Consider the following 25,604-nt stretch of genomic DNA (forward strand, 5'->3'; position numbering starts at 1 on the left):
AATTTGCCTCTGCAAAAAATAGGCGTTTTTTTTTTTTTTTATATGAATGTCCGTGTTGTCCATTTTGGTTTCATTTGTTCTTGTCCGTGTTTCTCGTCTGCAATCACTTTCTAGTTTCATTTTTTTATTTTCTGCAAATGAGTGAAAAAACGGAGCGCACAGGGATGTCGTCTGTGTGCTGAGGTTTTTATTGCATGCACACATGGCCAGAGGTTGTTGGAGGTTTATACGTACGTACGGGCTATACTACTGAGTCACAATATGATTTACCGGGATCGAATTTGCGCAAATTGGATCTCTTTGGGATTTAAATTTTTTACTTTGATTTTGGTGGTGATTTGGAATCGCCGATTGGTTGGTGATTTTAGTTTCCATTGAGCGCTGATGTGTCATTTTGTTCTCAACGAATTACGCAATTTATATCCATAAAGATTTTCAACTTTAATCTTTTCTTCATCAAGATGTGATGTGGGATTTAAGTGTTCCCTTAATGTTTTTGAAAACTGTAGATGTTAAAGATATGGTATGAAGTACGGTATATGAATGAAAAAATGTTGTATAATCTGTTTTTATCATGATTCATTGTTTCATTTCAAGCGCAGGGTAAAAAAATAAATAAATACATTTTGTCTTTCCTTTATTATAGGTATCTTCCCAACATTGTGTCTGGTATGGAGAGTGTGAACGTTTAACAGAAGGCAAGAGCTACAACTGTGAATACCTCGGGCCACCAATATCCCTGCCAAATGAGGGGCATGAACTTCTTCAGGTATGCTGCCATTTCTTGTATATTTCCACCTGCCAGACATGCAACATGTTTGGGTAGTTCATATGACCTATTAACCTCAAAGGGGTTATCCCCCCCACAACAGCTTATCACCTATCCATGGGATATCTATCGCTCTCTATGTGTATGTGTATATGTATGTCTCTGTCTGTCTCTCTCCGTGTATGAACATGTTCTAATATGTTAGTAACCAAGAAGTAAAATAATTTGTTGGCATTGATTTGCAGCAGCTCAATTTTTCCTCATTTTTGCAGGAACTGTGCCCGTCCTTGTACTATGGAAACGTCAGTTTGTGTTGTGATGTACATCAGCTCAAGACTCTGAACACCAATCTGCAGCTACCATTACAGTTCTTGTCCAGGTTAGTGGGGGAGAACCCTGTAGGTACTTTCAACCCCTGGTACATGGTTACCTCATAGTACAAAATAATATGTAGAGCTTTTAAAGTATTTTTCTATAGTAAAATAAAATCTTTGACAAGCATTACTTAAAGGGGCTCTGTCACCAGATTATAAGTGCCCTATCTCCTACATAATCTGATCGGCGCTGGAATGTAGATAACAGCAGTGGTTTTTATTTTGAAAAACGATCATTTTTGAGCAAGTTATGAGATAGTTTAGATTTATGCTAATTCGTTTCTTAATAGACAACTGGGCGTGTTTTTTACTTTTTACCAACTGGGTGTTGTACAGAGGAGTGTATGACGCTGACCAATCAGCGACTAATCAGCGTCATACACTTCTCATTGTTCCAGCCCATCTTCTTTCACTGCACAATCACACTGTGCTGTGGATCAGGCTGGGCTGGAACAATGAGAAGTGTAGGACACTGATTGGTCACTGATTGGTCAGCCTCATACACTCCTCTGTACAACGCCCAGTTGGTAAAAAGTAAAAACACACCCAGTTGTCTATGAAGAAACTAATTAGCATAAATCTAAAATTGCTCATAACTTGCTCAAAAATGATCGTTTTTCAAAAGAAAAACCCCTGCTGTTATCTACATTACAGCGCCGATTAGATTATATAGGAGATAGGGCACTTATAATCTGGTGACAGAGCCTCTTTAAACTTTTTCTTTTTTCTCTAAAACCACACCCCCTCCTTATTCCTGCCTTCTCTCGATTCAGGTCCTGTGTAAAAAAAAAAAAATTCTTTGTTACTGACATGACAGGTCAATTTTAAATGTGCTAAAGACTCAGGGTATGTTCACACGGCCTATTTACGGACGTAATTCGGGCGTTTTTGCCCCGAATTACGTCCGAAAATAGCGCCTCAATAGCATTGAAAGCAATGGGCAGATGTTTGTCTGTTCACACGAGGCGTAATTTACGCGCCGCTGTCAAATGACGGCGCGTAAATAGACGCCCGCGTCAAAGAAGTGACCTGTCACTTCTTTGGCCGTAATTGGAGCCGTTATTCATTGACTCCAATGAATAGCAGCGCCAATTACGTCCGTAATTGACGCGGCGTTCAAGCGCCTGCACATGCCGTTACGGCTGAAATTACGGGGATGTTTTCAGGCTGAAACATCCCCGTAATTTCAGCCGTTACGGACGCCCTCGTGTGAACATACCCTCAGTCCTATCCAGGCAACCACGGTCTTTGTCAAATATGTGCTTTCACTTCCATGTTCTGCTATGCGTTCGGCTTTATTCGTTGCCGAGTGTAGGTACATATTTGTGTCTTTGACTTCTCTTTATTGAAAGTCTCCTTTTTAGTGTGTGTGTGTTTAACTTTTTTAATTTATTTTAAATTGTTTAAAAAAAAACAATATTATGCAAAGCTAAAAAAAAATTGTTAGGTGATATTCAATAAAGAATGTGTTATGCCTCAAAAAACACAGGAGAGAATACCCCAGGCCTGATACTAGGCATAACCATGTATCAGTTGTGGCTGAACTGCAGCATAGGTATCATAGTGGATTGAACTGGACAGGCCATCCTCTTAACAATAACGTAATACACGTTAATTTATATGTAAAGGAGTTTTAAAGAGACGTGATAGCAAAAATAATAAAACATTTAAAAAATCATAAATTCCATACTAACTTTTTATCTTTCAGGTGTCCTTCTTGCTTCTATAATTTAATGACTTTGTTTTGTGAGTTGACTTGTAGTCCTCGACAGTCAGAGTTTCTAAATGTTACACAAACCATACCCTATAACAGCTCAGATCCACACAAAGGGAACAGCAGCATTACTGCTATGGAGTATTTCATTGGGCAGAGTTTTGCAAATGGTAAGTAATATGAACAGATACTACCTCACTATTTACCATGGACTTAAAGGGCTTCTCCCATACATAGCGTATATGATCATCATGGAGTAGGGAAGTTGTCAGTTGAGCTTCTTCCCCCTTGAGAACCTCCCCTTAGCTGTTTGCAGGGTAAATGAATGACTACTAGCAGCTTGCCTGGTTATAACAGCTGAACGCCAGAGGTTAGAGAAGCCGAAGCCAGACCCAGGCCTGTAAGCCTTCGTTCTTAGTTGGGGATAGACCCTTTAATGTCGTTCTCCCCAATGATGTCAGCCATTGCTCCACCTAGTTATTACAATTCTGTGAGTTTAAAAAAAAAATAGGCTAACAGCAGGAACTTTGGAAAAATAAAAACAACCATTACTCGCCTATAAATTCCCCTGCCGTTCCAGTGCAAAGCTCAGGTGGTCACCGCCGGTCTTTGTTTACTTTGTTGTCAGCGATGACATGCCGTACGTCCATGTGACATCACTGGCCTCATGCCATACATGCAAGGGATTGGCTGAAACCGTAACGTGGATGTACGGCACGTCATTGCTGACAAACGTAAATGTAAAGGACCAGTGGTGACCACCTGAGCGTCCGCGCTAGAGCGGTAGGGGTTTTAATACATTAGTATTGGTTATTTTTATTTTTTAGATTTTTTTACTTTTATTTGTTAAAATCCCAGACTTAAGAAATGCCAAAAATACTGGGTAAAACGTACTCGTTTGTTAAAGATCACTAGTTTTAGAAGTTTTCATAGCTATGCAGAGAGATGGTGGATTATTTAAGAATGTATATTTCATTGTTTTCTTCCTGTTTTTCTCTGCAATGTTCTCCTCTTCAGCAATGTACAATTCTTGCAAAGATGTGGAAGCCCCATCAAGTAATGTGAAAGCCTTGGGTTTATTGTGCGGTAGAGAAGCCAAAGACTGTACTGCCACTAACTGGATCCAGTACATGTTTAACAAGAATAACGGACAGATTCCTTTCACCATAACCCCAATATTTTCTGGTACGGCATTTCTCATACATTTATGTGCATTGTTGTTCTTCCTCCTTCCCTGAATTTTTTTTTTTCTTTTTTTTTTTTCTGCTAAGATTTTCCATGACCACTTTAACAACAGATTCGATTATCATTAACAAGATTTGGTCTAAACCAGCTACAGCCTGTCTAGTGTGAAATCCAAATATAGGTTAATTGGTCTTTTTTACCAGAAATTTAAGGAGCAGCACAGTAATATAGTGTAGCCTCTCCCGAATCCAACGCTGGTTTCATTTTTCAGCTGAGTGGCTCTGTTGCAGCGATAATCAATTTATTCCTTATATGCAAATTAGCATTTTGACGCAACGAGGGCGTCACCGTTGTTCCAAACTGCTCTACCTTCTATCCCCAGTCCATCCCTCGCTCCCTTTTTTGATTGACAGGGCCAGGCAGAGTAGAAGCCGTGATCACACCCGGCCCTGTATCCTCCATGGGCGCGCCCGCGCCTCTGCTTCTGAATTGGAGCATGCGCGGTACATCACTGAAGTTTCACTGGTCTGATCGGCTGTACTGCACATGTGCCGATTACATTACATTACACCCGGGTACCCTGAACTCATCTGCCAGAGGTCTCCTTTATTAACCCTCAATGCCTTTTATGTATTTAAAAAAGATTATTTTTTTTTAAACCAGACAACCCCTCTTATAGTGGCAGCATTAAATTGCTACTATGTTAGGGAGTTCTTGCCTTTTATAAACAAAAACAATATAATAATACAGATAATCACTTCAAGCAATTCAGATGTCCAACCATTGCCCTGCAAAAGCATCAGAAAACAACAAACTGCACTATGACAGTCTATATAAGACTCTGATATAATAATATAGGTCCAGACTGATATATGGAGCCTGTTTTCAGAGACCTATACGGTACATGAAATCCTGACCTAAAATTACTTGCAATTACAGATGAGCACTTCCTGCAAATGATTCCCATGAACAATGCAACCAAAGGTTGCAATGAGTCAGTGGATGAAGATGGAGCCCCTTGCAGCTGCCAAGACTGCACACTGGTTTGTGGGAACAGACCTGAACCTCCACAACCTCCAAAGCCATGGCTGATTTGGGGCTTTGATGCAATGGCTGTCGTCATGTGGATAATCTATGTTGCGTTTTTACTGCTTTTCTCTGCGGTTGTCATTGGAGCTTGGTGCTACAGGTATGTGTACCATCTTTGGGTTGGGATTACAGTTTGGCTTCAATTATTTGTTTCTTTGATCCCAAATTTTAGAAGTGGACTGCAGTCTGTTCAAAATGACCACCTCTTTGTCTGGTGCCAGACCAGTATTAACCTAACCCCTGTGATCCTGGAGTAAAGATACTTGTGGTGTGCATGAATTTATGACAATCGCCTAAATCATAGCAGCTGTTGATGAATCGCATGTTTACGAAAACTGTCCACGCCTGCGTCTGAGCTTCCGTGAGGAGCCTCCGTCCGTTGCAGACACCGTCATATTTGCTGGGAATTGTAGCTCAGCATGTTGCGCTTTTTTTTTTTATGGTAAAATTATGAACACCATGACAGGACCCATGATACGTCAAAAGGGTCCATTGGGTACGATTAATTTCCCTCCATGTGACGGATCCGTCGCTGTTTGACTGCTCCTATGATGGAGCAGAAAAATGAAATTCTTAGTGCAGATGTGAATCTAGCCTAACCCTCGCCTGCTTTCTTGTGTTTTTTGAAAATCTAGGTTTAGTTTTGTAGAGCATTCTCCTTCCCTTTATTAGTTTATTAACCATTATATGTCAGAAAAAACTTTAAAATATTAAGGAAATGACACCACTAAAATGATCGTGTTATTTCCTGTGGAAACCATAAAAGCAAAATATCTCCATGAATATCATGCCCTCTTTATGTTCTGCCATCATGGCGTTCTAGCAGCCGATCAAACTACCGTGGTCAAAGTTTTGTTTTGCCATATGTTACTTATTAAGCATGAAAAATAACATTGTAGGGTATAGAATAGATCCTACAGTTAATGTTCAAGCAAATAAGCACCCCCAAAAATGGAGCAAAACCTTCTAATACTATTATTCTTTTATGTTTTTTGTGATTCTAGTACAAGATGGGTCGGTAGTTCTGTTGTGGCTTGTGTTTATTACAGTAGCAAAAACTCTGTGCCAAATCCTTAATCCTGAAGTGTCCCTTTAAGGTTTACAGCAGCCAGTGTAAGAAATTATTCAGCATGGTCATCTTTAGCCAACTTTTTTTTGTTCTTTTTGTTACAGAAAAAAGAATATTGTTTCGGAATACGCGCCAATTGACAGTACTTTAGCCTATTCAGTCAACGCCACTCCTATAGCAGGTATGTCTAAAATGTAGAGCTTTAATGCTACCGCAGTTGTTTAGCATGCAGAGGCTTAGAAATGTGATGCACGTATGCTACACCGTGAGTCATTAAATTATTCTATTAATGCACATATTAAATGTTTTCCTATATTTTTGCTTTACTCTCAAGCCAGATGGGAAAAGTCTATCCACATAAAAACAAATCTTGAAATATTCCAGTTTTTACTCTGTCCCCTGAAGCAGAAACAATAGGCTGATGTTTTCTGCAGCTCACGGGTCAGTTTTCCTCTATAAGCTGGGATAGAATAAGTAGTCTCGTCTCATTATTATAGCATGGGGTGGGTGTGGGACTGCTCTATTTTACTGCTGGAGGCCTATATGAGGCAGGATAGTAACGGTGCCCATACACATTACATGAAAGTCGATCGACTATCCAATGCGTATGCCGGTCTGCCAATCTTTTGTTCCCGTGGACGATACGCTGCTGCCAGATGAGTCTGGCAGCGGCTTATTTCCCTTCTCCTGTGGAATTGAGAGGAATAGCTGTCGTCTGATGGCTATCTATAGTGTATGTGCACAATAACACTATATACACAGTTTAGAATCTGTATGCATCGATCACCCGGGTGAAGGGGCTGTACTCCATCACTTCCTGGACAACAATAATTTATGACATTTCTCTGTTCATTTCAGCCACCATTAAGCACGCTGCACTGTCTATACCGACAATACGGGAAGAAAGCGTGTGCCACCAATATGGCCACCCCAGGGAAGTTTTTTAAAAAGTGAAAATTGCTACAAAATGAAAACACATTCTTCAAGTGTAACAGTCTTTTAGATATATTCCCCATAAATCAATTGTGCAAGTGAATATAAGAAACTTTTAAATATATCCTATTTTTATCACCACTTATCAGACTCCCCTCCCCTGACAGTCATTATTTCCTCTCAAGTCACTGCTAAAATCTGTATTCGCTGGGGCAGAGATGAAGACATCTCTGACACATTACAGTATACACGTTCATGGTTCTGGATCCCATGTTGCCCATCTGCAGAAAAAGTAAGAAGTTCCATGTCCGCTGCCAGAGGGGGAAGGAGACTCCATCTGCTTAGAGCCCCTCCCCCAGCAGCACATATTAGCAGCAGCACCAAGGGGGAATCCAGCAAAAGAAAGGTATTTTTATATTGTAGAAACACTGCCCATTACTTTAAAACGGATATTAAAGGGGTATTCCCATTATAGACATTCATGGCATATCCACAGGATATGCCATAAATGTCTGATAGACGTGGGTCCCAGCTCCCACCTATCTCCTTTATGGGGTCCCCCAACACTGTCCTGCTTACAGGTGGAGAATGAGTGCAGATTTGCTTAATTGGAGAAAGAGAGGATTTTTTTTCTCTAATAAGATTTATTACAGAGTTTTGTTTTTTTTATATATACGCTTGTACTAGTGATTTACGGGGAAAAAAAACTCTGTTACACTTTTAAATCAAATTAATGGAATACAAGAGACATTGCCTTTAAACGGTTATTCCAAAAATAAATATATGTATAAGAAATACTATAAATGTTTGAAGGATAGGGGTCTGAACACTGGAGCGGTGTCTTCCGATAACTTCCAGCGCTGTATCTCTGTTACATTAATTTTGTGTACCCCTATCCAGACAAGTTGCGTGTAAATAGAAGTTCCTACTGTGACATGGTTTTGCAGTATGTATTATTAGGACAAAATGTGTTGGAAATCCTGCTATAAATCTATTTGTATTCATGCAGGTGAGCCTTCATGCTGTGACCGAATTGGAGAGCGGCTTGAGAACGGTCTGCGAGTAGCTTTTACAAAATGGGGGTCATTCTGTGTGCGACACCCCTGGATTGTGATCTTCTTCTCCCTTGGGGTTATCGCTGCGTGCTGTTCTGGGCTGAAGTATATGCGTATTACTACAGACCCGGTGGAGCTGTGGTCGGATCCACACAGCCAAGCTCATAAAGAGAAGGATTACTTTGATACACACTTTGGACCTTTCTTCCGCACAGAGCAGCTGATCATCACTGCCCCATACACCGAGGGCGACACGTATTCCCCATATCCATCGGGAGATGATGTGTATTTTGGCCCACCTTTAACCTTTCACATTCTGACCCAGGTAACAAAATGATTTGCTTTTGGGAATTGTTTCTTTCTATACTTTGAAATACCGAAATTAGTTTGGTAAATAGTTGGTATACTTTCCTTAACAGCAACAAGAATACAAATGGTTAAAGTCACATTAAGAGATGGGGTGGGGTGTCGGACTAGATCTATAATTTCCAGTTTTGCGCTTCTAACTTTCAGCATCCATTGTACACCATGTCCTACTTTACAGCCTGTCTAATACAGTAGAGACAGTATGTCGCATCCCTGCTTTCAAAACATATACTGCATACATAATGAATGTGTACATCTATTCTTACAAGATGGTAATCCTGAAGTTTCTGTTTGGTTTACGACCTACAAAATATCTCTTCGCAAAAGCCAATAAAAAAAGGGGGGACTCTTAAAGACAAGTAGACAACCTATATGCCTAAAAATAGTAAATTTTTACTATATAATATTCAAAATACAATACATGATACTAAAGCTGTTAAAACGGGACCATCATTTAGACAGTTACAGCAAGGACAAGATGGAAAATATGGCAGGTGGTATACAAAAAACCACCCACAGACACCGCAAAAGCACTATAGTAAAAACCCCAAAATATAGGTAATGCAAACATAGAATAATACATAAACACCCACACGTTCAAGATCGATAATGGAATGTATGGGCTATTGGCTATTCAGTTCACACTTGCGTTGTATAATCTGTTACTCTGATCTGTTTTAAGATCAGAATAAGGATAAAAATCACATTGAAACCAATGTGATTTTTAATTGCATCCGGTATATTTTAGCCTTTTTTGTTTTGACAGATAAAGGTTTCAGAGTACGGGACTTTTACTCCGTTAAAAAAAACAAAAAAAAAAACGCTGTCTAACGAATGGGTTGTTTTTTTATCATTGGTGTCAATGTAAAACTGATACAAACGGATTGTAATCCATTTGCATCCGTTATTTTCATTTCAATGAGATTTTTAGCTGATCTGTTTTTATCCTTCTGATCTAAAAACTCATCAGTAACGGATTACACAACGCAAGTGTGAACTTAGCCACCTTTGACACTGAAGGCAGTAGGTTGATGCAGTAAATGGGTATAGGGAGGGAAATTTCAGGTCTAATATTTTGTAGCCATAGGTACAGATGTTCACTTAATATGGCTTCTACACATAGCATATGCTTGTATCCTTTTCTGTTAATGGTATAATACGTTTTGTCTTGTGATGGGATGACAAGTAGCATGTGTTGCTGTTGAAACCATACACCAGCAAATTGTAGCAAACAGTTTCATACATAAATCACTTGGTGCTAGCTGAAAGCGCGTGCACGCCGCATAATATCTGCGTCCCCAGGACAAGCTGACTGTCATCAGTGAAAACGTAGGTCTGGACGAACCTGCTAACAGGGCTGCGATAGATAATTTAAGGGAAAGCTTAGAGCACCTATTGTTGCACGCTGCACACCGAATACATTGCGGTGGAGAGACCATCTCCTCCAGCGCGAGTTACTGTGGCCGCGTATCAGAACGCTGAGGTGTTGGCGGTAACCGAGGTTCAGAGCGGTAAGCTGAAGATTCAAATCCGGCCAGCTGACTTGTGCACAGCAGGGATGTCGTGACAGCACGGCGTTCTGTGATTTTTCTGGTTGGCGCTGCAGTTAGCAGCGAGCCGGGAGTGTTAGAGCTGGGGTTGCTGATATTATACGTCATGTACGCTCTTTCAGATAGCACCAAATAAAATCGAAATGGGATTTGAATAAATGTCAAACGATGGTGTAATTTAAAAGAATGGGATTAACTCACGCTATACTCCTAATAGGCAGTACATGCCCGCTCTTGCCAGTATTTTAACTTCATAAAGAGATTTGTTTTAGATCCATTTTGCCCTCGTTTTTCTTCCTATATCCCTTTCCCTGTTCTATATAGTTTACTATTGGTGGTGTACATCAGGGCAGAACGAAAGTTATAAGAATCCAAGAGCAGAAGCCCTTTCCTTGAAGTCCATGTGTGCCCACGTATGCACATTTTCTCCTGGGCTGGTGGGAGACAAATGTGTTCTCAGAAGGTCTCAGCCAGCGAGACCGATTCATCTGAGATTTATTGATATTTTAATTTAGTTGTCGGGAACACAACATAAGTTCTCGGAATTGGTGACCGATCTCAATGAGAACACCTTAGGATCAAGGTTCACCTCTGAGTCAAACAAAAAATAATTGCAGTTTTTGGATGTGCTTATAAAACATGGCCCAGTTATAGAACTACCAAAGTCTTTCGTAAGCCAACTGCAACGAACAGTCTCCTGAGATTTGAGAGTGCCCATCCTTATTCCTTTAAAGAGGGGGAACTGTTTAGAGGTAAAAAACCTTTATCAGCTAAGCAAATGATCTTCGGGACAGGTTCCATGAAAGAGAATACCCTGATAGGATTCTCAGGGAGACCTTTTGTGGGGCCATAAAAAAACAATAGCAATAAACGTTTGGTGCCAAAAGACCCCAAGAAGTCCCAGAAACAATTTAGACTAATTGGTGTCTATGATGAGGCCCAGAAAGATACCTGATATTTATTTATTGATGGATGAGGACCTAAGAATGGTATTCGGGGATAAACCCCAGATTACCTATAGGCGGGGGAGGAGCCTAAGAGACTGTCTAGTCGACAGACCATACAAACCAACTACCTAACACTATGCGATGTTTCGCTGTGGCAGATGTATCGCGTGTTACCAAATTCATTTCGCTAGCAAATTTCTTAGCTCCGCGACAAACCAACAATATGAGCGCAAGGGCTACATAAATTTGAAGTCCAGTGGTGTAGTATACTTGGCTTAGTGTAACTGCCCCCCTTGATTGTGTTGAGAAGACAAAACCGTGAGTTGCGCAGTCATGTTAGGGACCATGTTCATGACATACAAGAGAGGGACGTCAATTCTCCAACATATACACGCAGTGCACAATGGGGGACCATAGAATGATTAACCCCTTAATGACCAGGCCATTTTTTACGTTTTTCCATCGTCTCATTCAAAGAGCTATAACTTTTTTTTATTTTTGCGTCGACATAGCTGTATAAGGTCTTGTTTTTTTGCGGGACAAGTTCTAAGTTAGATAACACCATAGCACCATTTTGGGGTACATAGAATTTATGAATAAATTTTTTTTTGGGGGGGGGGGAGAATAGAAAAAACCTGCAACTTCGCCACACTTTTTTGTGTCCTAAATTTACACCGTTTACCGTGTGGTTTACCGTGTGGTATAAATAACACTAACTTTATTCAGTGGGTTGTTGCGATTTGCAATGATACCAAATTTGTATCGTTTTTGTGTGTTTTACTACTTTTAGACAGTGAAAACACCTTTTTTTTTATTTTTATTTTTTTAAATTATTTGTATTTGAAGAGCCATAACTCCTTATTTTTTCGCCGATGCAATAGTAGGAGGGCTGGTTTTTTTTTTGCGGGACGACTTGTAGTTTATTGGTACCATTTTTGAGTAGATGCGACGTTTTGATCCCTTTATCACATTTTTTTCAAAGAAAACAGCAATTTTTGCATGGTTTTTTATTTTATTTTCATTTTTATTTTTTACGACGTTCACCGTGGCTGCGTTCTGTCTCCCTGATGAGCCAGTGACCGGCTGGCGTAACATGTTGGAGCAGGAGCTCTAAGGGTATGTTCACACGCAAAGTCAAAAATGGCTGAAAATGATGGAGATATTTTCCAGCTGTTTTTTTGGAGCTGTTTTTCCATTGACACAATGAAAAAACGGCTCCAAAATCGCCTCAAGAAGTGACACGCTCCTTTTTACGGGGCGTTTTTTCTTTTCCCCATTGGGCAGGTGTTTGTAGGCGTTCAGCTACCATTTTTCTAGGCTTATTTTGTTACGCCCCGAAATACGCCTGAAAACCCAGCATGTGAACATACCCTAACCGTTACAGATTATTAGTGAGAGTACATCATAGGTTCCAGCTTGGTCAGGCGTTGCTCTTTTCAGGGAATAATACCAACAAGAAATAACATCAGACTATGGACTTTATTTCTAACATTTAGCCTTACCCTCTATTGTATTCTATTTAGGAAGTTCACCTTTACAGCATGAAAGGCAATTTCCTATTACAATGTTGCTGTTGGTATTAATGAGTTGTAGGGCTGCAAAAACTCCCCCTCCTAACTTGCATATGACAGTGAATTGCATTTATACCCATTGCTTCTATACATCAGCAGGAGATGGTATAGTTACATTTCATTGTAAACTTCTTGCTTCCTGTTCACATCTGCGTTAGTGTTTTCCATTTTGGGGTTTCCGTTCATCTATTCCAACAAAGGATTCCGTTTGCATTACCATTGCTTTCAATGGTAATGCTTCAGTTTCTGTTCCGTATAGTTTCCATTTTTTTTTTTTTCACGGAAACAATAGGGGAGTCGACAGCACTATTGTTTCCGTGAAAAAAAAACGGAAACTTAACGGAAACCAACTGAAACTGAAGAATTACCATTGAAAACGATGCTAATGTAAACGGATGAACGGAAACCCAAACGCTGATGTGAACAGGCCCTTAGGTAACGAGTGTATGAAGCGAGGGGAGAGACCCTCGGTCCTGATATCCCATGACAGCCACATGAAATGCTGTGTAGTTATGTCTTTATTGCCTTGCTGAACTTTTCCGCTGTCTTTCCTTCTCCAGGTTTTGAAACTACAAGATGCCATTGAAAACCTAACGGCAGAATACCAAAATGAGACTGTGATGCTGAAGGACATCTGCTTGGCTCCTCTCGCACCGTATAATGACAACTGTACAATCCTCAGTGTCCTGAACTACTTCCAGAACAGCTATTCAGTACTGAACCACACTGTGTGGAATGAGTTCTATCTTGTGGCCGACTATCACACACACTTCTTATACTGCGTGCAGTAAGTCACCTCATTTCCTCCGATTCCCTCTAGTTTGGGCCACACCTGTTGTGATAACACAATCTGTTTGGTTGTTGTGCGATGAGGATATTTTGTACATATAATAATCTGAGAGAACATCTATTGGGGACAGGACCTCATAATCTATTTTATGTTCCCTTCCACAATAACCCTTAGTGTGCTGCACATTGTGTCTTGCGCACAATAATATCCGTAGTGTAGAAGAGGCTATTCTCACAATGGCCTGTGATGGAGGGTGTCGTTTTTAGAACCTTAGACTTTTTATTGAAATAAAACTCTTACAATCCGGTTTCTAATAGACATTCAAGTTCCGATCTTTCAGCGCTTGTTTCCAGCATTGAAAATCTGTAAAGGTACCATAAACGTGATTTCAGTAACAATAACTAAATCTGAAACTTCAAAAAGAAACCATAAGCTGATGAGTATCACGTCTGAAGTTGGCATTTTTGGGCTGTCTCCCTTGGGGTTCTCTACTCTGAAGTGCATTTTTATATACTGATATAGGACTGTTCTTTTATTCCTGAATATTTGATAAGTGCCTATGGAGTCGAGTGAACACCGGCTTAAAGGAATTTTACTGCATGAGGATTTCTCTTTTTGGTCTTTATGTAATTTCATATCTGGCTCAAAAAGCAGGACATACAAAATTTACAGAATGCCAAGATACATTTATTTTTTTAATCTAAAGACACTTAAAGATACATAAGGAGATTGGCGCTGTAATGTAGGTGACATCAGTGCATTTGATTTAGAAAAACGATCTATTTTTACCATGTTATTAGTGATTTTATCTTTATGCTAATGAGTTTCTTAATGCCCAACTGGGCGTGTTTTTACTATTGACCAAGTGGGCATTGTACAGAGGAGTGTGTGACACTGACCAATCAGCGTCATACACTTCTCTCCATTCATTTAGTCAGTGCATAGTGACACTGCGTTGTTCACTATGTGCTGTCTTATACTGACACATTAACGTTACTGAAGTGTCTTGACAAAAAAATGAAACGTTTTGTTTACTTTAATCCTGCTCAGATTTCTACGTTAACTATTGAGCTGTATGCTTGTTTTTAACTACTATATCCGAAATCTTTACAGATCTCCTGCATCGTTAAATGATACTTCTCCCCTTCATGATCCGTGCCTGGGTACATTTGGTGGCCCAATCTTCCCCTGGCTTGTGCTTGGAGGCTATGATGGTATGACAACTGTAGAATGCATCTTTATATGTTCAGTTTGAGTGCATATTTGGATATTCTTACGTGTATGGGTCTGCACCGAGTTACCCTTTTTCGGAATATCGCAGGACAATGGTGCGATTTAAAAAAAAAAGGAAATAGACTGCAATGTGAAAACACAGCCTAAATGTTATGGCTGATCAGTGTATAACTAGATCTTCCACATGTTGTACATTTCTATTCATAATGGTTTGCATAATTCCATCAGTGTGATCAGCATTACTATATTTTCATATGATGTTTGTCCCTTCAGATTCTACAAATAGATCTAGCTTCCACCTTATGCTGACATTGAGTTTTCAAAAACAGAATACATGGTTAATGACATACTGTGCCATGCAAAAGTATTCACACACCCCCCACCCCCATTGGTGTTTACCTGTTTTGTGGCATTACAACCCGATATTAAAATGGATTTTACATTTATTTTTTTGTAATGAACCTGGCAAAACTGTTACAGTGGAATAAAAAAATGAACACTGAAGGATCTCCAAAGATCCACGGGGGAGATGGAAGTATCTGTCCACAGGACTACTGTAAGCCGTACACTCCACATAGTGGGGCTTTACGGAAGCGTGTCCAGAAAAAAGCCATTGCTTAAAGGAAAACCTAAGAGAACACGTTTTGAGTTCACCACACTGCATGTGGCAGACTCTTCAAACACCTGGAAGAAGATTCTCTGGTCTGTTGAGACTAAAATGTAACTTTTTGGCCATCATGGGAAACGCCATGTGCCGCAAACCTGACATCTCATCGTCTCAAGAACACCATTCCCACAGTGAAGCATGGTGGTCATGCTGGGGGGAGGCTTTTTTATCAGCAGGGACTGGAAAACTGGTCAGGATTGAAGGAAAGATGGATGGCAGTAAATAGGCAATTCTTGAGGAAAACCCGTTTGTCTGCCAGAGATTTGACCCCAAACATACTGCTAAAGCTGCACTGGAGTGGTTTAAGGGGAAACCTGTAAATGTCTTGGAATGACCGAGTCAAAGTCCAGACCTCGATCAGATTTGAGAATCTGTGGCATGGCTTGTAGACTGCTGAACACCAACGCCACCCATCTAACTTGAAGGATTTGGAGCAGTTTTGCCTGACAGAATGGGCAAAAATCCCAATATGTAGATGTGCTGAGCTAATAGAGACAGACCCCAAAAGACTTGTGCCTAATTGTAGCAAAAGGCGCTCCACAAAGTATTGACTATCAGGGGGTGAGTTCTTATTCACATTAGAAGTTGTCTGTTTTTGTCTTAATTATTGTTGTTTGTGTCACTGTAAAACAAAATTGCCACCTTCAAAGTGGTAGATATGTTATGTAAATCAAATGGTACAAACCCCCAAAAATCCATTTTATTTCAAGGTTGTAATGCAACAAAACAAAAGGGGCTTTAATACTATCGCAAGGTTCGAAGTGCAGATATTGAGCCGTGTTTTGCTTAGTTCATCAGAACAGGATGGGGAACAATCTACGGTGTTCTTTATTTTGTTTTTCCCCCTATATGTTAAACTATTTGAGCACCACTAAACTCTTATATTGACCGCACCCGACTGCTTATTCAGACAACGATCCATCTTGATCAGGATGTATTCTCACATACCGCTAGTGATGCTGCCGCTATGTATGAATACAACCTCAAACGTTCAATCCTATGGTTAGACTGCACATGTAGTTTCCAAAATGACTATTCTGCGGAGTTTCATTAAGATAATTTCTTGCAGGAGAGAATTACAGCAATGCTACAGCCCTTGTGATAACATTCCCTGTGAACAACTTCCACAATGATACAGAGAAAATAAATAAAGCAAAAGCCTGGGAGAAAGAGTACGTATAGTCTGTCTTATGCCGTGTCACTGACCAAGAGTTACCTTGGCTCCAGATAGTCTTCACTTCCTGAAACTAAGTGCACACGAGGTTCTGGATTCCCTTGGACATACATTTGACACCGTCGGACAGCCGATGTTTTTATGTTTTATTTGTGGTGTTTTTACATACCACTCTTCACTCATTTGTTTTCTGTATTTATTTTTTTTCTAAGATTTATCAAGTTTGTGGAAAATTACAACAACACCAATTTATCAATCGCCTTTTCTACTGAGCGGAGTATTGAGGACGAAATAAACCGTGAAAGCACCAGTGATGTAACCACCGTTCTTATCAGCTATGCCCTGATGTTTGTCTACATCTCTCTGGCCTTGGGTAACATTGGCCACTGCAGAAGCATCTTGGTGTGTATTATTTACCCCTGGTTAGCTTATAGTATTGAGAGAGGAAATGTCCTGGCTCAGTTATTTTAAAAAATGAATTTGGTTCTGTCCCAGCTCTAGTTTGGGACACATGTGGGAGGCTGTGTAGTAGACTCTGTGCGGAATGCTCCTTACATCACTTCCAGGCCCTCTTCCCCCTCCAATGCTTGTAACATTCCGAACGGGCAACACAACGTATATTACACAGTCCCCTGGCAAGCGCTGACCGTTCTGCTTAAAGAGAACTTAGGACTACTGTAAGCCGTACACTCCACATAGTGGGGCTTTACGGAAGCGTGTCCAGAAAAAAGCAATCTGGCAGCATGTTATAGAGCAGGAGAATCTGAGCCGATTGATATATGGCTTTGTGAAAAAGGGTTAAGGATAACCTGTAATTTATGCATATAAATGACAAGTTATCCTGAATCTTTTACCACCAAACTATATATCCATCTGCTCACCTCCTCCTCTATAACATGCTGCCCACAGATCGGGCCATGTGTTTGATCTGACAGGTTCCCTTTAAAGACCGAATCGGCTCAGGAATAGAATAGAAAACATCAGTGGAAGCTTTTAATTTTAGGTGTTCTCCTCCAAGGTTTCCTTAAACCTATGATTTTATTGAATTTTAACTACAGTGAAGCCAAAATAAACATCACTGGGTGGGAGTTAAAACCAGGTGCCAGCTAGTTTCTTTAGACAAACATTTTCTATTGCCCCATGACCTGTAAGGCCTCATGCACACGACCGTAGCCATGTGCACAGCTGTGCTTTTCGGGACGGCCGGCAGCGGACTTTCAGCCGCAAATCGCGGGCCATGCACATGGCCGCGGCCATTATGTTTAATGAGCCCGGACTGCAGAACACGGCCGTAATAAGACATGCACGTTCTTTCTGTGGTCCAGGCTCCCGGGCCATGCACAGACCGTAAAAACTACAGTCGTGTGCATGGCCCCATAGGAATGAATGGGGCCGCAATTCTCCCGTGGATTTTCGGGGGAATGGCGGCTGCAAAAGCACGTTCGTGTGCATGGGGCCTTAAAATGATGGCAGGAAATCCTTGCTCAGGACCCTCCTTTGTTATCTAGAGCTGAGAGTTGCATATTTTGATGGCCTCCTATGCCAAAAGCTGACAAAAGTGCCACAACTATGATCAAAAGGTCTAGAGGGGAATCCGTCTGAAAAAGGGTTAACCAAACACCTTGCAAAAGAGAAGTTTAAGCAGTGGTGAAAACCTATGGAATTTATTGACCAAATGTTTTTCATTCATACGTTTCCTACAGTAAAAGTTGCACAAAGGGATGTATAGACGTCTGAAGATGGAAACCTCAATACGTGTCCTAAATGTTTTTTTGGGGTTTTTTTTCTGATGGAAAACTGATGGTCACTATATCATGTCACATGAAGAAAACTATTACAATAATGTTTTTGACTTTTCATTCCTCCTTACAGGTGGATTCTAAAATTTCGCTGGGCATTTCTGGCATCTTGATTGTTCTGAGTTCTGTGGCTTGCTCTCTGGGGATCTTCAGTTATGCTGGTATTCCACTCACTCTCATAGTAATAGAGGTCATCCCGTTTTTGGTTCTTGCTGTTGGAGTAGATAACATATACATCATTGTGCAGACTCTACAGGTGCAGTATTTGTATTTATTTTTCCATTTAGCGTATGTTCACACGTGACCTAAACACTGCAGAAATTCTGGACGGATTTTTGTGGTGAATTTCCAGTGTATTACAGTAGCAACAAAGTGGATGAGATTTCAACAAATCTCATTCACATGCTGCATAAAAAATACGCAGAAAAGAAGTGCAGAAATTGACTTTCATGGTGGATTCTCAATCTCCAGTATCTCAATTTTTCTTGCGAGAACGCTACAGAATTTCTGTTCGGAAAATCTGGTCAAAAATTCAGCAGTTTTTATGCTACATGTGAACATACCCTTAATATTTAATTTTAGAATGCAAGTTTTGCCAACACTCTCCTGCCTTAAACAAAACGTCAATTAGCTATTATTCCCCCAAGTACTTAGGTCCTAATACCGTGGACGTCTAAATTTATAAAAAAAAAACAAAAAACTATTTATTTATATAGTGCCAACATATTCTACACTGATACACTCACATAATCCGATCCTATCTCTCCCACACACTGGGAGGACATAAGAGTACCCGATGAACATAGGGAGCACACCAACTCCATGCAGAAGGTGTAAATTCTGATTGTGTGTCCTGCTTTACAAATACAGCTACGAGTAATATTTATTAGCAGTGCAGTGATACAATATACACAAACTGCTATATACAGATCCTTATTAGGGATGCACGATGCATCGAAACTTCCATACTGTTTCGATACTCTGCATCCCCAAACGGTTCGATACCGTTATTTCATGTATTTCGATACTTAGCTGTGCGGCCGCACAGCTAAGGATAGTAACACATAAATACATGAGAACGGGGCTGCGGCTGTGTAATACAGCCACTGCCCCGCTCCTGACAAGTGTGCGCACGGTCAGCATGATGTGATGCGGCCAGCGTTGCACTAATGAGCGGCGACACTGAAGACCGAACAAGGCGGGCACACTACAAAACACCCCCATGTTCTGTCTTCAGTGCCTGAACCGCCGCTCATTAGTGCAGTGCCGGCCGCATCACCCCATGCTGACCGCGCGCGCACTTGTTGTCTGGAGCGGGGCAATTGCTGTATTACACAGCCGCAGCCCCGATCTAACGGCGGAGATTAGAGAAACCTCTCATCTCTGCCGTTATTCCCCTGAATGCTGCTATCAAAGCTGACTGCAGCATTCAGGGGAAAATGAGAAGGGGGGTGCCCCTTGGATCGCATCACAGGAATCCCTGTGATGCGATTGAGGAACATACCATATATGGGCAGACCGCCCAGGGTCCATTGAAGGCCCCCGGGGCTCTCTTACCATATTTCCTGTTAGGGCATACTGAAGTATGTCCTAACAACTGCCTGTGTACTATCCATACACAGGCTAATGTACTGTAATATAGTTATATGCCAGTATATTAAAGTTTAAAAATAAAGTAAAAACAAAAGTAATGTTAAATAAAAAAAAAAAAATACACATACACCTTTTTTACAATAAACCTTAAACTAAGTCTCAATACATAAAACATACACACATTCAGTATTGGCGCGGCCGTAATAACCTGCACAACAATTTTTCTGCGTCATTTCTGATGTGTACGCTGTAAAAAAATAAAATTAAAACTGCTTTCTATCACTTATTAATGTGAGGTGCGAGGTGTGATGAATTTAACCTCCATGTGCCTCACATTAATAGTAATTAACCCCATCATGTACCTCACATTAACCCATTATGACTGAGAAACATGATGGGATTAATTACTATTAATGTGGGGCACATTTAAAATTCATCACACGTCGCGCCTCACATCAGAAAATGTACTTTTTTTTTTATTATTACTGTTAGCAAAGTATCGTTTTGGTATCAAAATCGCAGTACTACGTATCGTGACATCCCTAATCCTTATTAAATCTCCTTAATCTCGTTCTTGTTTGTAGCACTTCCTCTAAGTTAAAAATAAAAAATGCCCGGCTAAGGCTCTGTTCACACGGTCACCAGTCTCCATTCCATCAAGTTTCTTTTGCTTTATGATGGCAAGAGTACTATTCTTGCTATAAAATAAAAAACTAAAACCTGATGTACCCAGTTGTAAATGCGATCCATCAGGATTCATTGGAAATTGTTTCAAAACTAATCCATCAGCTGTCATTGCTCTGATAAGAATGGAAGCCATGACTCTAATGTGAACAGAGCCTAATAGTCCTGACCAGCAGAGGCTCTGGATTTATTGGGTAATTGTGTATTTACTCTTACATTTTTTGGTATAAACATGTTTTTTTGTGTTTTTTTTAGAGGGATGAACGACTTCAAGGGGAAAAACTTGATCAGCAAATTGGCAGAGTCCTGGGCGATGTAGCCCCAAGCATATTTCTTTCCTCGTTCTCTGAGACCGTGGCCTTTTTCTTAGGTAATCTTTGTTCATGTTTTATGTGCTTTTAGGTAAATTTTTGAAAAAATATTTCATCCATACACACCTACATATCGCTTACTTCATACAATGACATTGTTTAAAAAGTTATACTTTTCTACGCACGCGCGCGCGCGCACACCCTTTATCACTCATACGTAAACCTGCATTATGAATATCGCCCCATTTCTGAATATCTCACCTGATTGTGTCCCCGTAGGAGCGCTGTCATCCATGCCAGCTGTGCGAACCTTTTCTATCTTTGCTGGGATGGCCGTCTTTCTCGACTTTCTTCTCCAAATCACCTGCTTTGTCAGCTTACTTGGACTGGATATCAAGAGACAAGAGGTGAATATGTGAATAGTTTATGCTTAAAAGGGTTAATCTTTGTAGGTCCAGAATTTAGTGCTGATCTATTATATAATTTTATATGGGTTGGAGCTGATCCAAATCCTCTTTTTCCTTCAGTTGTTTTGGCCGGGAGCCGTATAAATATGTAGTTTTTAAACAGTCTTCTTCAGGGCTCAGACAATGGGAGAACCAGGTTCTTTTTAGGACGTTAGAAGTGCTATTTTTTTGTTTGTTTATGGGACAAATGTGCATATTTTTGCTGAACGGATCATGGTAACGCTGCACTGGTGTTCAGTTTTGTGGGATTTCGCAACCGTCTACTGTAACTTCCTCTATTCTTAGTATCTAGTGATATTTGTCCTTGACCGGCGGGCCAGAGAGGTCAATTCATCTGAATGTAATGGTAGAGCAACTTCAGAACAAAAGCTCCACAAACGAGTCTTGTATCCCAGCTGTAAAGAGAATAGTTGGCAATGTGGTTCGTCTCGGAGCTACATGCAATAATAAACCAATATTAAATATAAATCTCTGTAGTAATCAGCACTGCTCGGTAATAGTTACTTTTCAGTAGCCACACAAATTCTGCAATAGTTCTGTCCAGTACAATGGCCTCCTTATTCAGCTGATCTCTCTCCGCTTCGGCGTCTTTCAGAAGCGCACGCTCCCCTTCATCCAGCTCTGCGGGTGGCGCTGGTGTTCAAGCTTCCTCCTAATCAGAAGACTGAAGATCAAACCGCTGATCCTTGGATCCTCTGGGAAGCTGCTCGATGGTTTTCTATGCTCCAAAGGAATTTGTAGCGAGAGAAAAGCAAAAAAAGAGACTGGGTGGAAACCGATTAACCAGTTAGGCTATGTTCACACGGGGTATTTTGCCGAGTTTGTTGACGCGGAAACCGCGTCGCAAAACTCAGCACAAACGGCCCGAGAACGCCTCCCATTGATTTCAATGGGAGGCGTCGGCGTCTTTTTCCCGCGAGCAGTAAAACTGCCTCGCGGGAAAAAGAAGCGACATGCCCTATCTTCGGGCGCTTCCGCCTCCGACCTCCCATTGACTTTAATGGGAGGCAGGAGAAAGCGTATATCTCGCTGTTTTATGCCCGCGGCGCTCAATGGCCGCGGGCGAAAAACGGCGCGATAATTGCCGCGAAAATCGGCGTGCAGGGAGAGGAATATCTGCCTCAAAGTTCCAAACGGAATTTTGAGGCAGATATTCCTCCCCCAAAATACTCCGTGTGAACATAGCCTTAGAGGCCCTGCATTTGTTTTAAAACGTACAAAATAGTTTTTCGGATAAAAGTATACCGGACTGACTTACAGTCCACATCAATAGAGCCTCGGTGTATACGTCGGACTAGCTAGTTTCACCTATTCCGGCTTCATTGGGGTCATAATATTGAGGACACCTCGTTCCTTTATTAACCTGTAGCAGAATGAACTTCTGGGTCAAAAAGGTCACAATGTTTCAAACACAATTTTACAAGCCTAAAAACATATACAGCAACTATTTTAAAATAAAACAATTTGGATCCAGCCCAATGTTTAACCCCTTAATGACCAGCCTATTTTGGACCTTAATGACCAGGCCATTTTTTAAGTTTTTCCATTGTCGAATTCCAAGAGCTATAACGTTTTTATTTTTGCGTCGACATAGCTGTATAAGGTCTTGTTTTTTGCGGGACAAGTTGTACTTTTCAATAGCACCATTTTGGGGGACATATTATTTATTGATTAACTTTTATTAACTTTTATTTGGGGGGAAATAAAAAAAAAACCTGAAATTTCGCCACTCTTTTTCGCGTCTTAAATCTACGCCGTTTACCGTGTGGTATAAATAACACAATAACTTTATTCAGCGGGTTGTTACGATTGCAACGATACCAAATTTGTATAGTTTTTGTATGTTTTACTACTTTTACACAGTAAAAACGATTTTTTTTTCAAAATTATTTGTTTTTGTGTCTCCATATTTGAAGAGCCGTAACGGTTTTATTTTTTCGCCGATGCGGTTGTATGAGGGCTTTTTTTTTTTGCGGGAAGACTTGTAGTTTTTATTGGTACCATTTTGGAGTAGATGCGACTTTTTGATCACTTTTTATCACATTTTTTTAAAGTCAGGATTCACGGAAAACAGCAATTTTTCCATAGTTTTTTATTATTTTTTTTACGGCGTTCACCGTGCGGGTTCAATAATGTAATAGATTTATAGTCGGGGTCGTTACGGACGACGCGATACCAAATATGTGTAACTTTTTAACTTTATTTTGTTTTTTTAATAGTAAAGCATTTTGTAAGGGGAAAAGCTGGGTTTTTCATTTTTTGTCAAAAATTTTTTTTAAATCAACTTTATTAAACTTTTTTCACTTTTTTACTAGTTCCATTAGGGGACTATAATATACGATTCTGCGATCGCATTTATAATACACTGCAATACTTTTGTATTGCAGTGTATTACTGCCTGTCTGTTTAACACGGACAGGCATCTGCTAGGTCATGCCTGCGGCATGATCTAGCAGGCATTCACTCCAGGCAGACCTGGGGGCCTTTATTAGACCCCCGGCTGCCATTGGAGACACAGACACTCGGCGATCGTATCGCCGGGTGTCGGTGGGAGAGCTCCCTCCCTCTCTCCAAAACCACTCAGATGCGGTGCTCGCTATTGTGCACCGCATCTGAGGGGTTAAACGGGTGAGATCGATACTAATATCGATCTCACCCGGCAGAGCAGGGACGCTCCCAGCCCTCAGCTGCCTCTAGCAGCTGAGAGCAGGGAGATTTGACAGCTCCCTGCTCTGTAAACTTATTCCGATGCCGCGACGAAAAAAGTCTATGGCATCGGAATAAGGCCCGTTAGTGACCGACGTAGAAACACGATGGGCCGGTCACTAACGGTCACTAACGGGTTAAACCTTGCGGTGTCATTGTTTATAAAAGATAAATCATTTCTGTACTTTTTTGAGACAGAATTTTTATTACGTCGCCCCCACCCCGATCCAGTCTGGGTCAATCTTACAAATTCCCATCATCTTTAGATCCTTTAGGTTTTTATTATGGCAAGTGGCAGAATCACAGCCCCCTTTTTTTTTTTTTTTTTTTTTTTAGGTTGTATAATTTGTTTGTTTATACTTTTCTTTAACTTCCTTCCCGTCCGCCCCACATACTGCAGTCCAGAACTGCACTGCAGAAGATAGACCACATTCACACAGTTAGGGCATGTTCACACGCAGTGTTTTCATACGTAATTCGGGCGTTTTATGCCTCGAATTACGCCTGAAAAAACTGCTCCATTACGCCTACAAACATCTGTCCATTGCTTGCAATGGGATTTACGGTGTTCTGTTCCCACGAGGTGTAATTTTACGCGTCGCTGTCAAAATACGGCGCGTAAAAAGACGCCCGCGAAAAAGAAGTGCATGTCACTTCTTGGGCCGTTTTTGGAGCAGTTTTTCATTGACGCCATTGAAAAACCGCTCCAATAACGGCCGTAAAATACGCCGTGAAAAACGATAGTTGCTACAAAAACGTTTGAAAATCAGGAGCTGTTTTCGCCTGAAATCAGCTCCGTATTTTCAGACGTTTTTGGTCACTGCGTGTGAACATACCCTTACAATCAATTATTTCCCTTATCTGGTATTGCCGTTTCCCTCCACTGTTTTGAAAAAAAAAAAAAAAAATGGGTTTTTGACAGGTTTCAAAATCCTGCACATTTTGCAGAATTTACATGGAAAAAACCTTTTAGGCCCTGTTCACACAGCGTGTATTTTACGCTTGGTTTAAGTTTCCAATTGCATGAATGGGAAAGCGCCATGTTAGTGCATACGATGCGGTTTTTTTAAGTGCATGTTTAAAAAACGTGTCGCGTAAGAAAAGAATAATCGGGTCAATTCTTTGACACGTAAAATGTGCCAAAAACGCGCCTGAGTCCCGTAGTCATTGGGAGTCCTGATTACGCGGCTAAAAAAACGCGTAAAAAAACGGCTGTAGTTTAAACAAGCTTATCATTCCTGAAATGGAGCGGTAGTTCGCATGCTTGACCACTGCTCCATTTATATGTTTGGGGCTGCCTAGCGCTATACCTGCTCCTTTGTACATGTTGTAGCTGCTTGCAGAGGCGGAATTTCAACACGGCCAATGTTGACGTGTTGCTTACATTAGAACGGAAGCATTAACCCCTTAATGACCGGGCATGTTTGTACCTTAATGACCAAGACAGATTTGTCAAATCTGGTATGTCTGACTTTATCAGAGAATAATATCCAAGTAATTCTGACATTGTTTTTTCGTCACATGTTGTACTTTATTTTAGTGGTAAAAGTAGACTGAT

General features: G+C 40.7%; 1 protein-coding gene across 1 annotated transcript in view; it reads left to right on the forward strand.

The window, feature by feature from the left end:
• NPC1 (NPC intracellular cholesterol transporter 1) overlaps window positions 1-25,604 on the forward strand; it is a 92,614-nt gene that overhangs the window by 38,545 nt on the left and 28,465 nt on the right. The window contains exons 2-15 of the mRNA XM_075826342.1: window positions 647-769; window positions 1,042-1,148; window positions 2,852-3,027; window positions 3,875-4,042; window positions 4,982-5,231; window positions 6,305-6,381; window positions 8,143-8,513; window positions 13,183-13,409; window positions 14,526-14,626; window positions 16,382-16,484; window positions 16,699-16,888; window positions 18,359-18,541; window positions 20,818-20,932; window positions 21,153-21,280. Of these exons, the coding sequence (XP_075682457.1) occupies window positions 647-769; window positions 1,042-1,148; window positions 2,852-3,027; window positions 3,875-4,042; window positions 4,982-5,231; window positions 6,305-6,381; window positions 8,143-8,513; window positions 13,183-13,409; window positions 14,526-14,626; window positions 16,382-16,484; window positions 16,699-16,888; window positions 18,359-18,541; window positions 20,818-20,932; window positions 21,153-21,280 (2,319 nt within the window). The remainder of the gene's footprint in view (window positions 1-646; window positions 770-1,041; window positions 1,149-2,851; window positions 3,028-3,874; window positions 4,043-4,981; window positions 5,232-6,304; window positions 6,382-8,142; window positions 8,514-13,182; window positions 13,410-14,525; window positions 14,627-16,381; window positions 16,485-16,698; window positions 16,889-18,358; window positions 18,542-20,817; window positions 20,933-21,152; window positions 21,281-25,604) is intronic.

The sequence above is a fragment of the Rhinoderma darwinii genome, chromosome 5 (genome assembly GCF_050947455.1).
Source record: "Rhinoderma darwinii isolate aRhiDar2 chromosome 5, aRhiDar2.hap1, whole genome shotgun sequence".
NCBI classification, from domain to species: domain Eukaryota; kingdom Metazoa; phylum Chordata; class Amphibia; order Anura; family Rhinodermatidae; genus Rhinoderma; species Rhinoderma darwinii.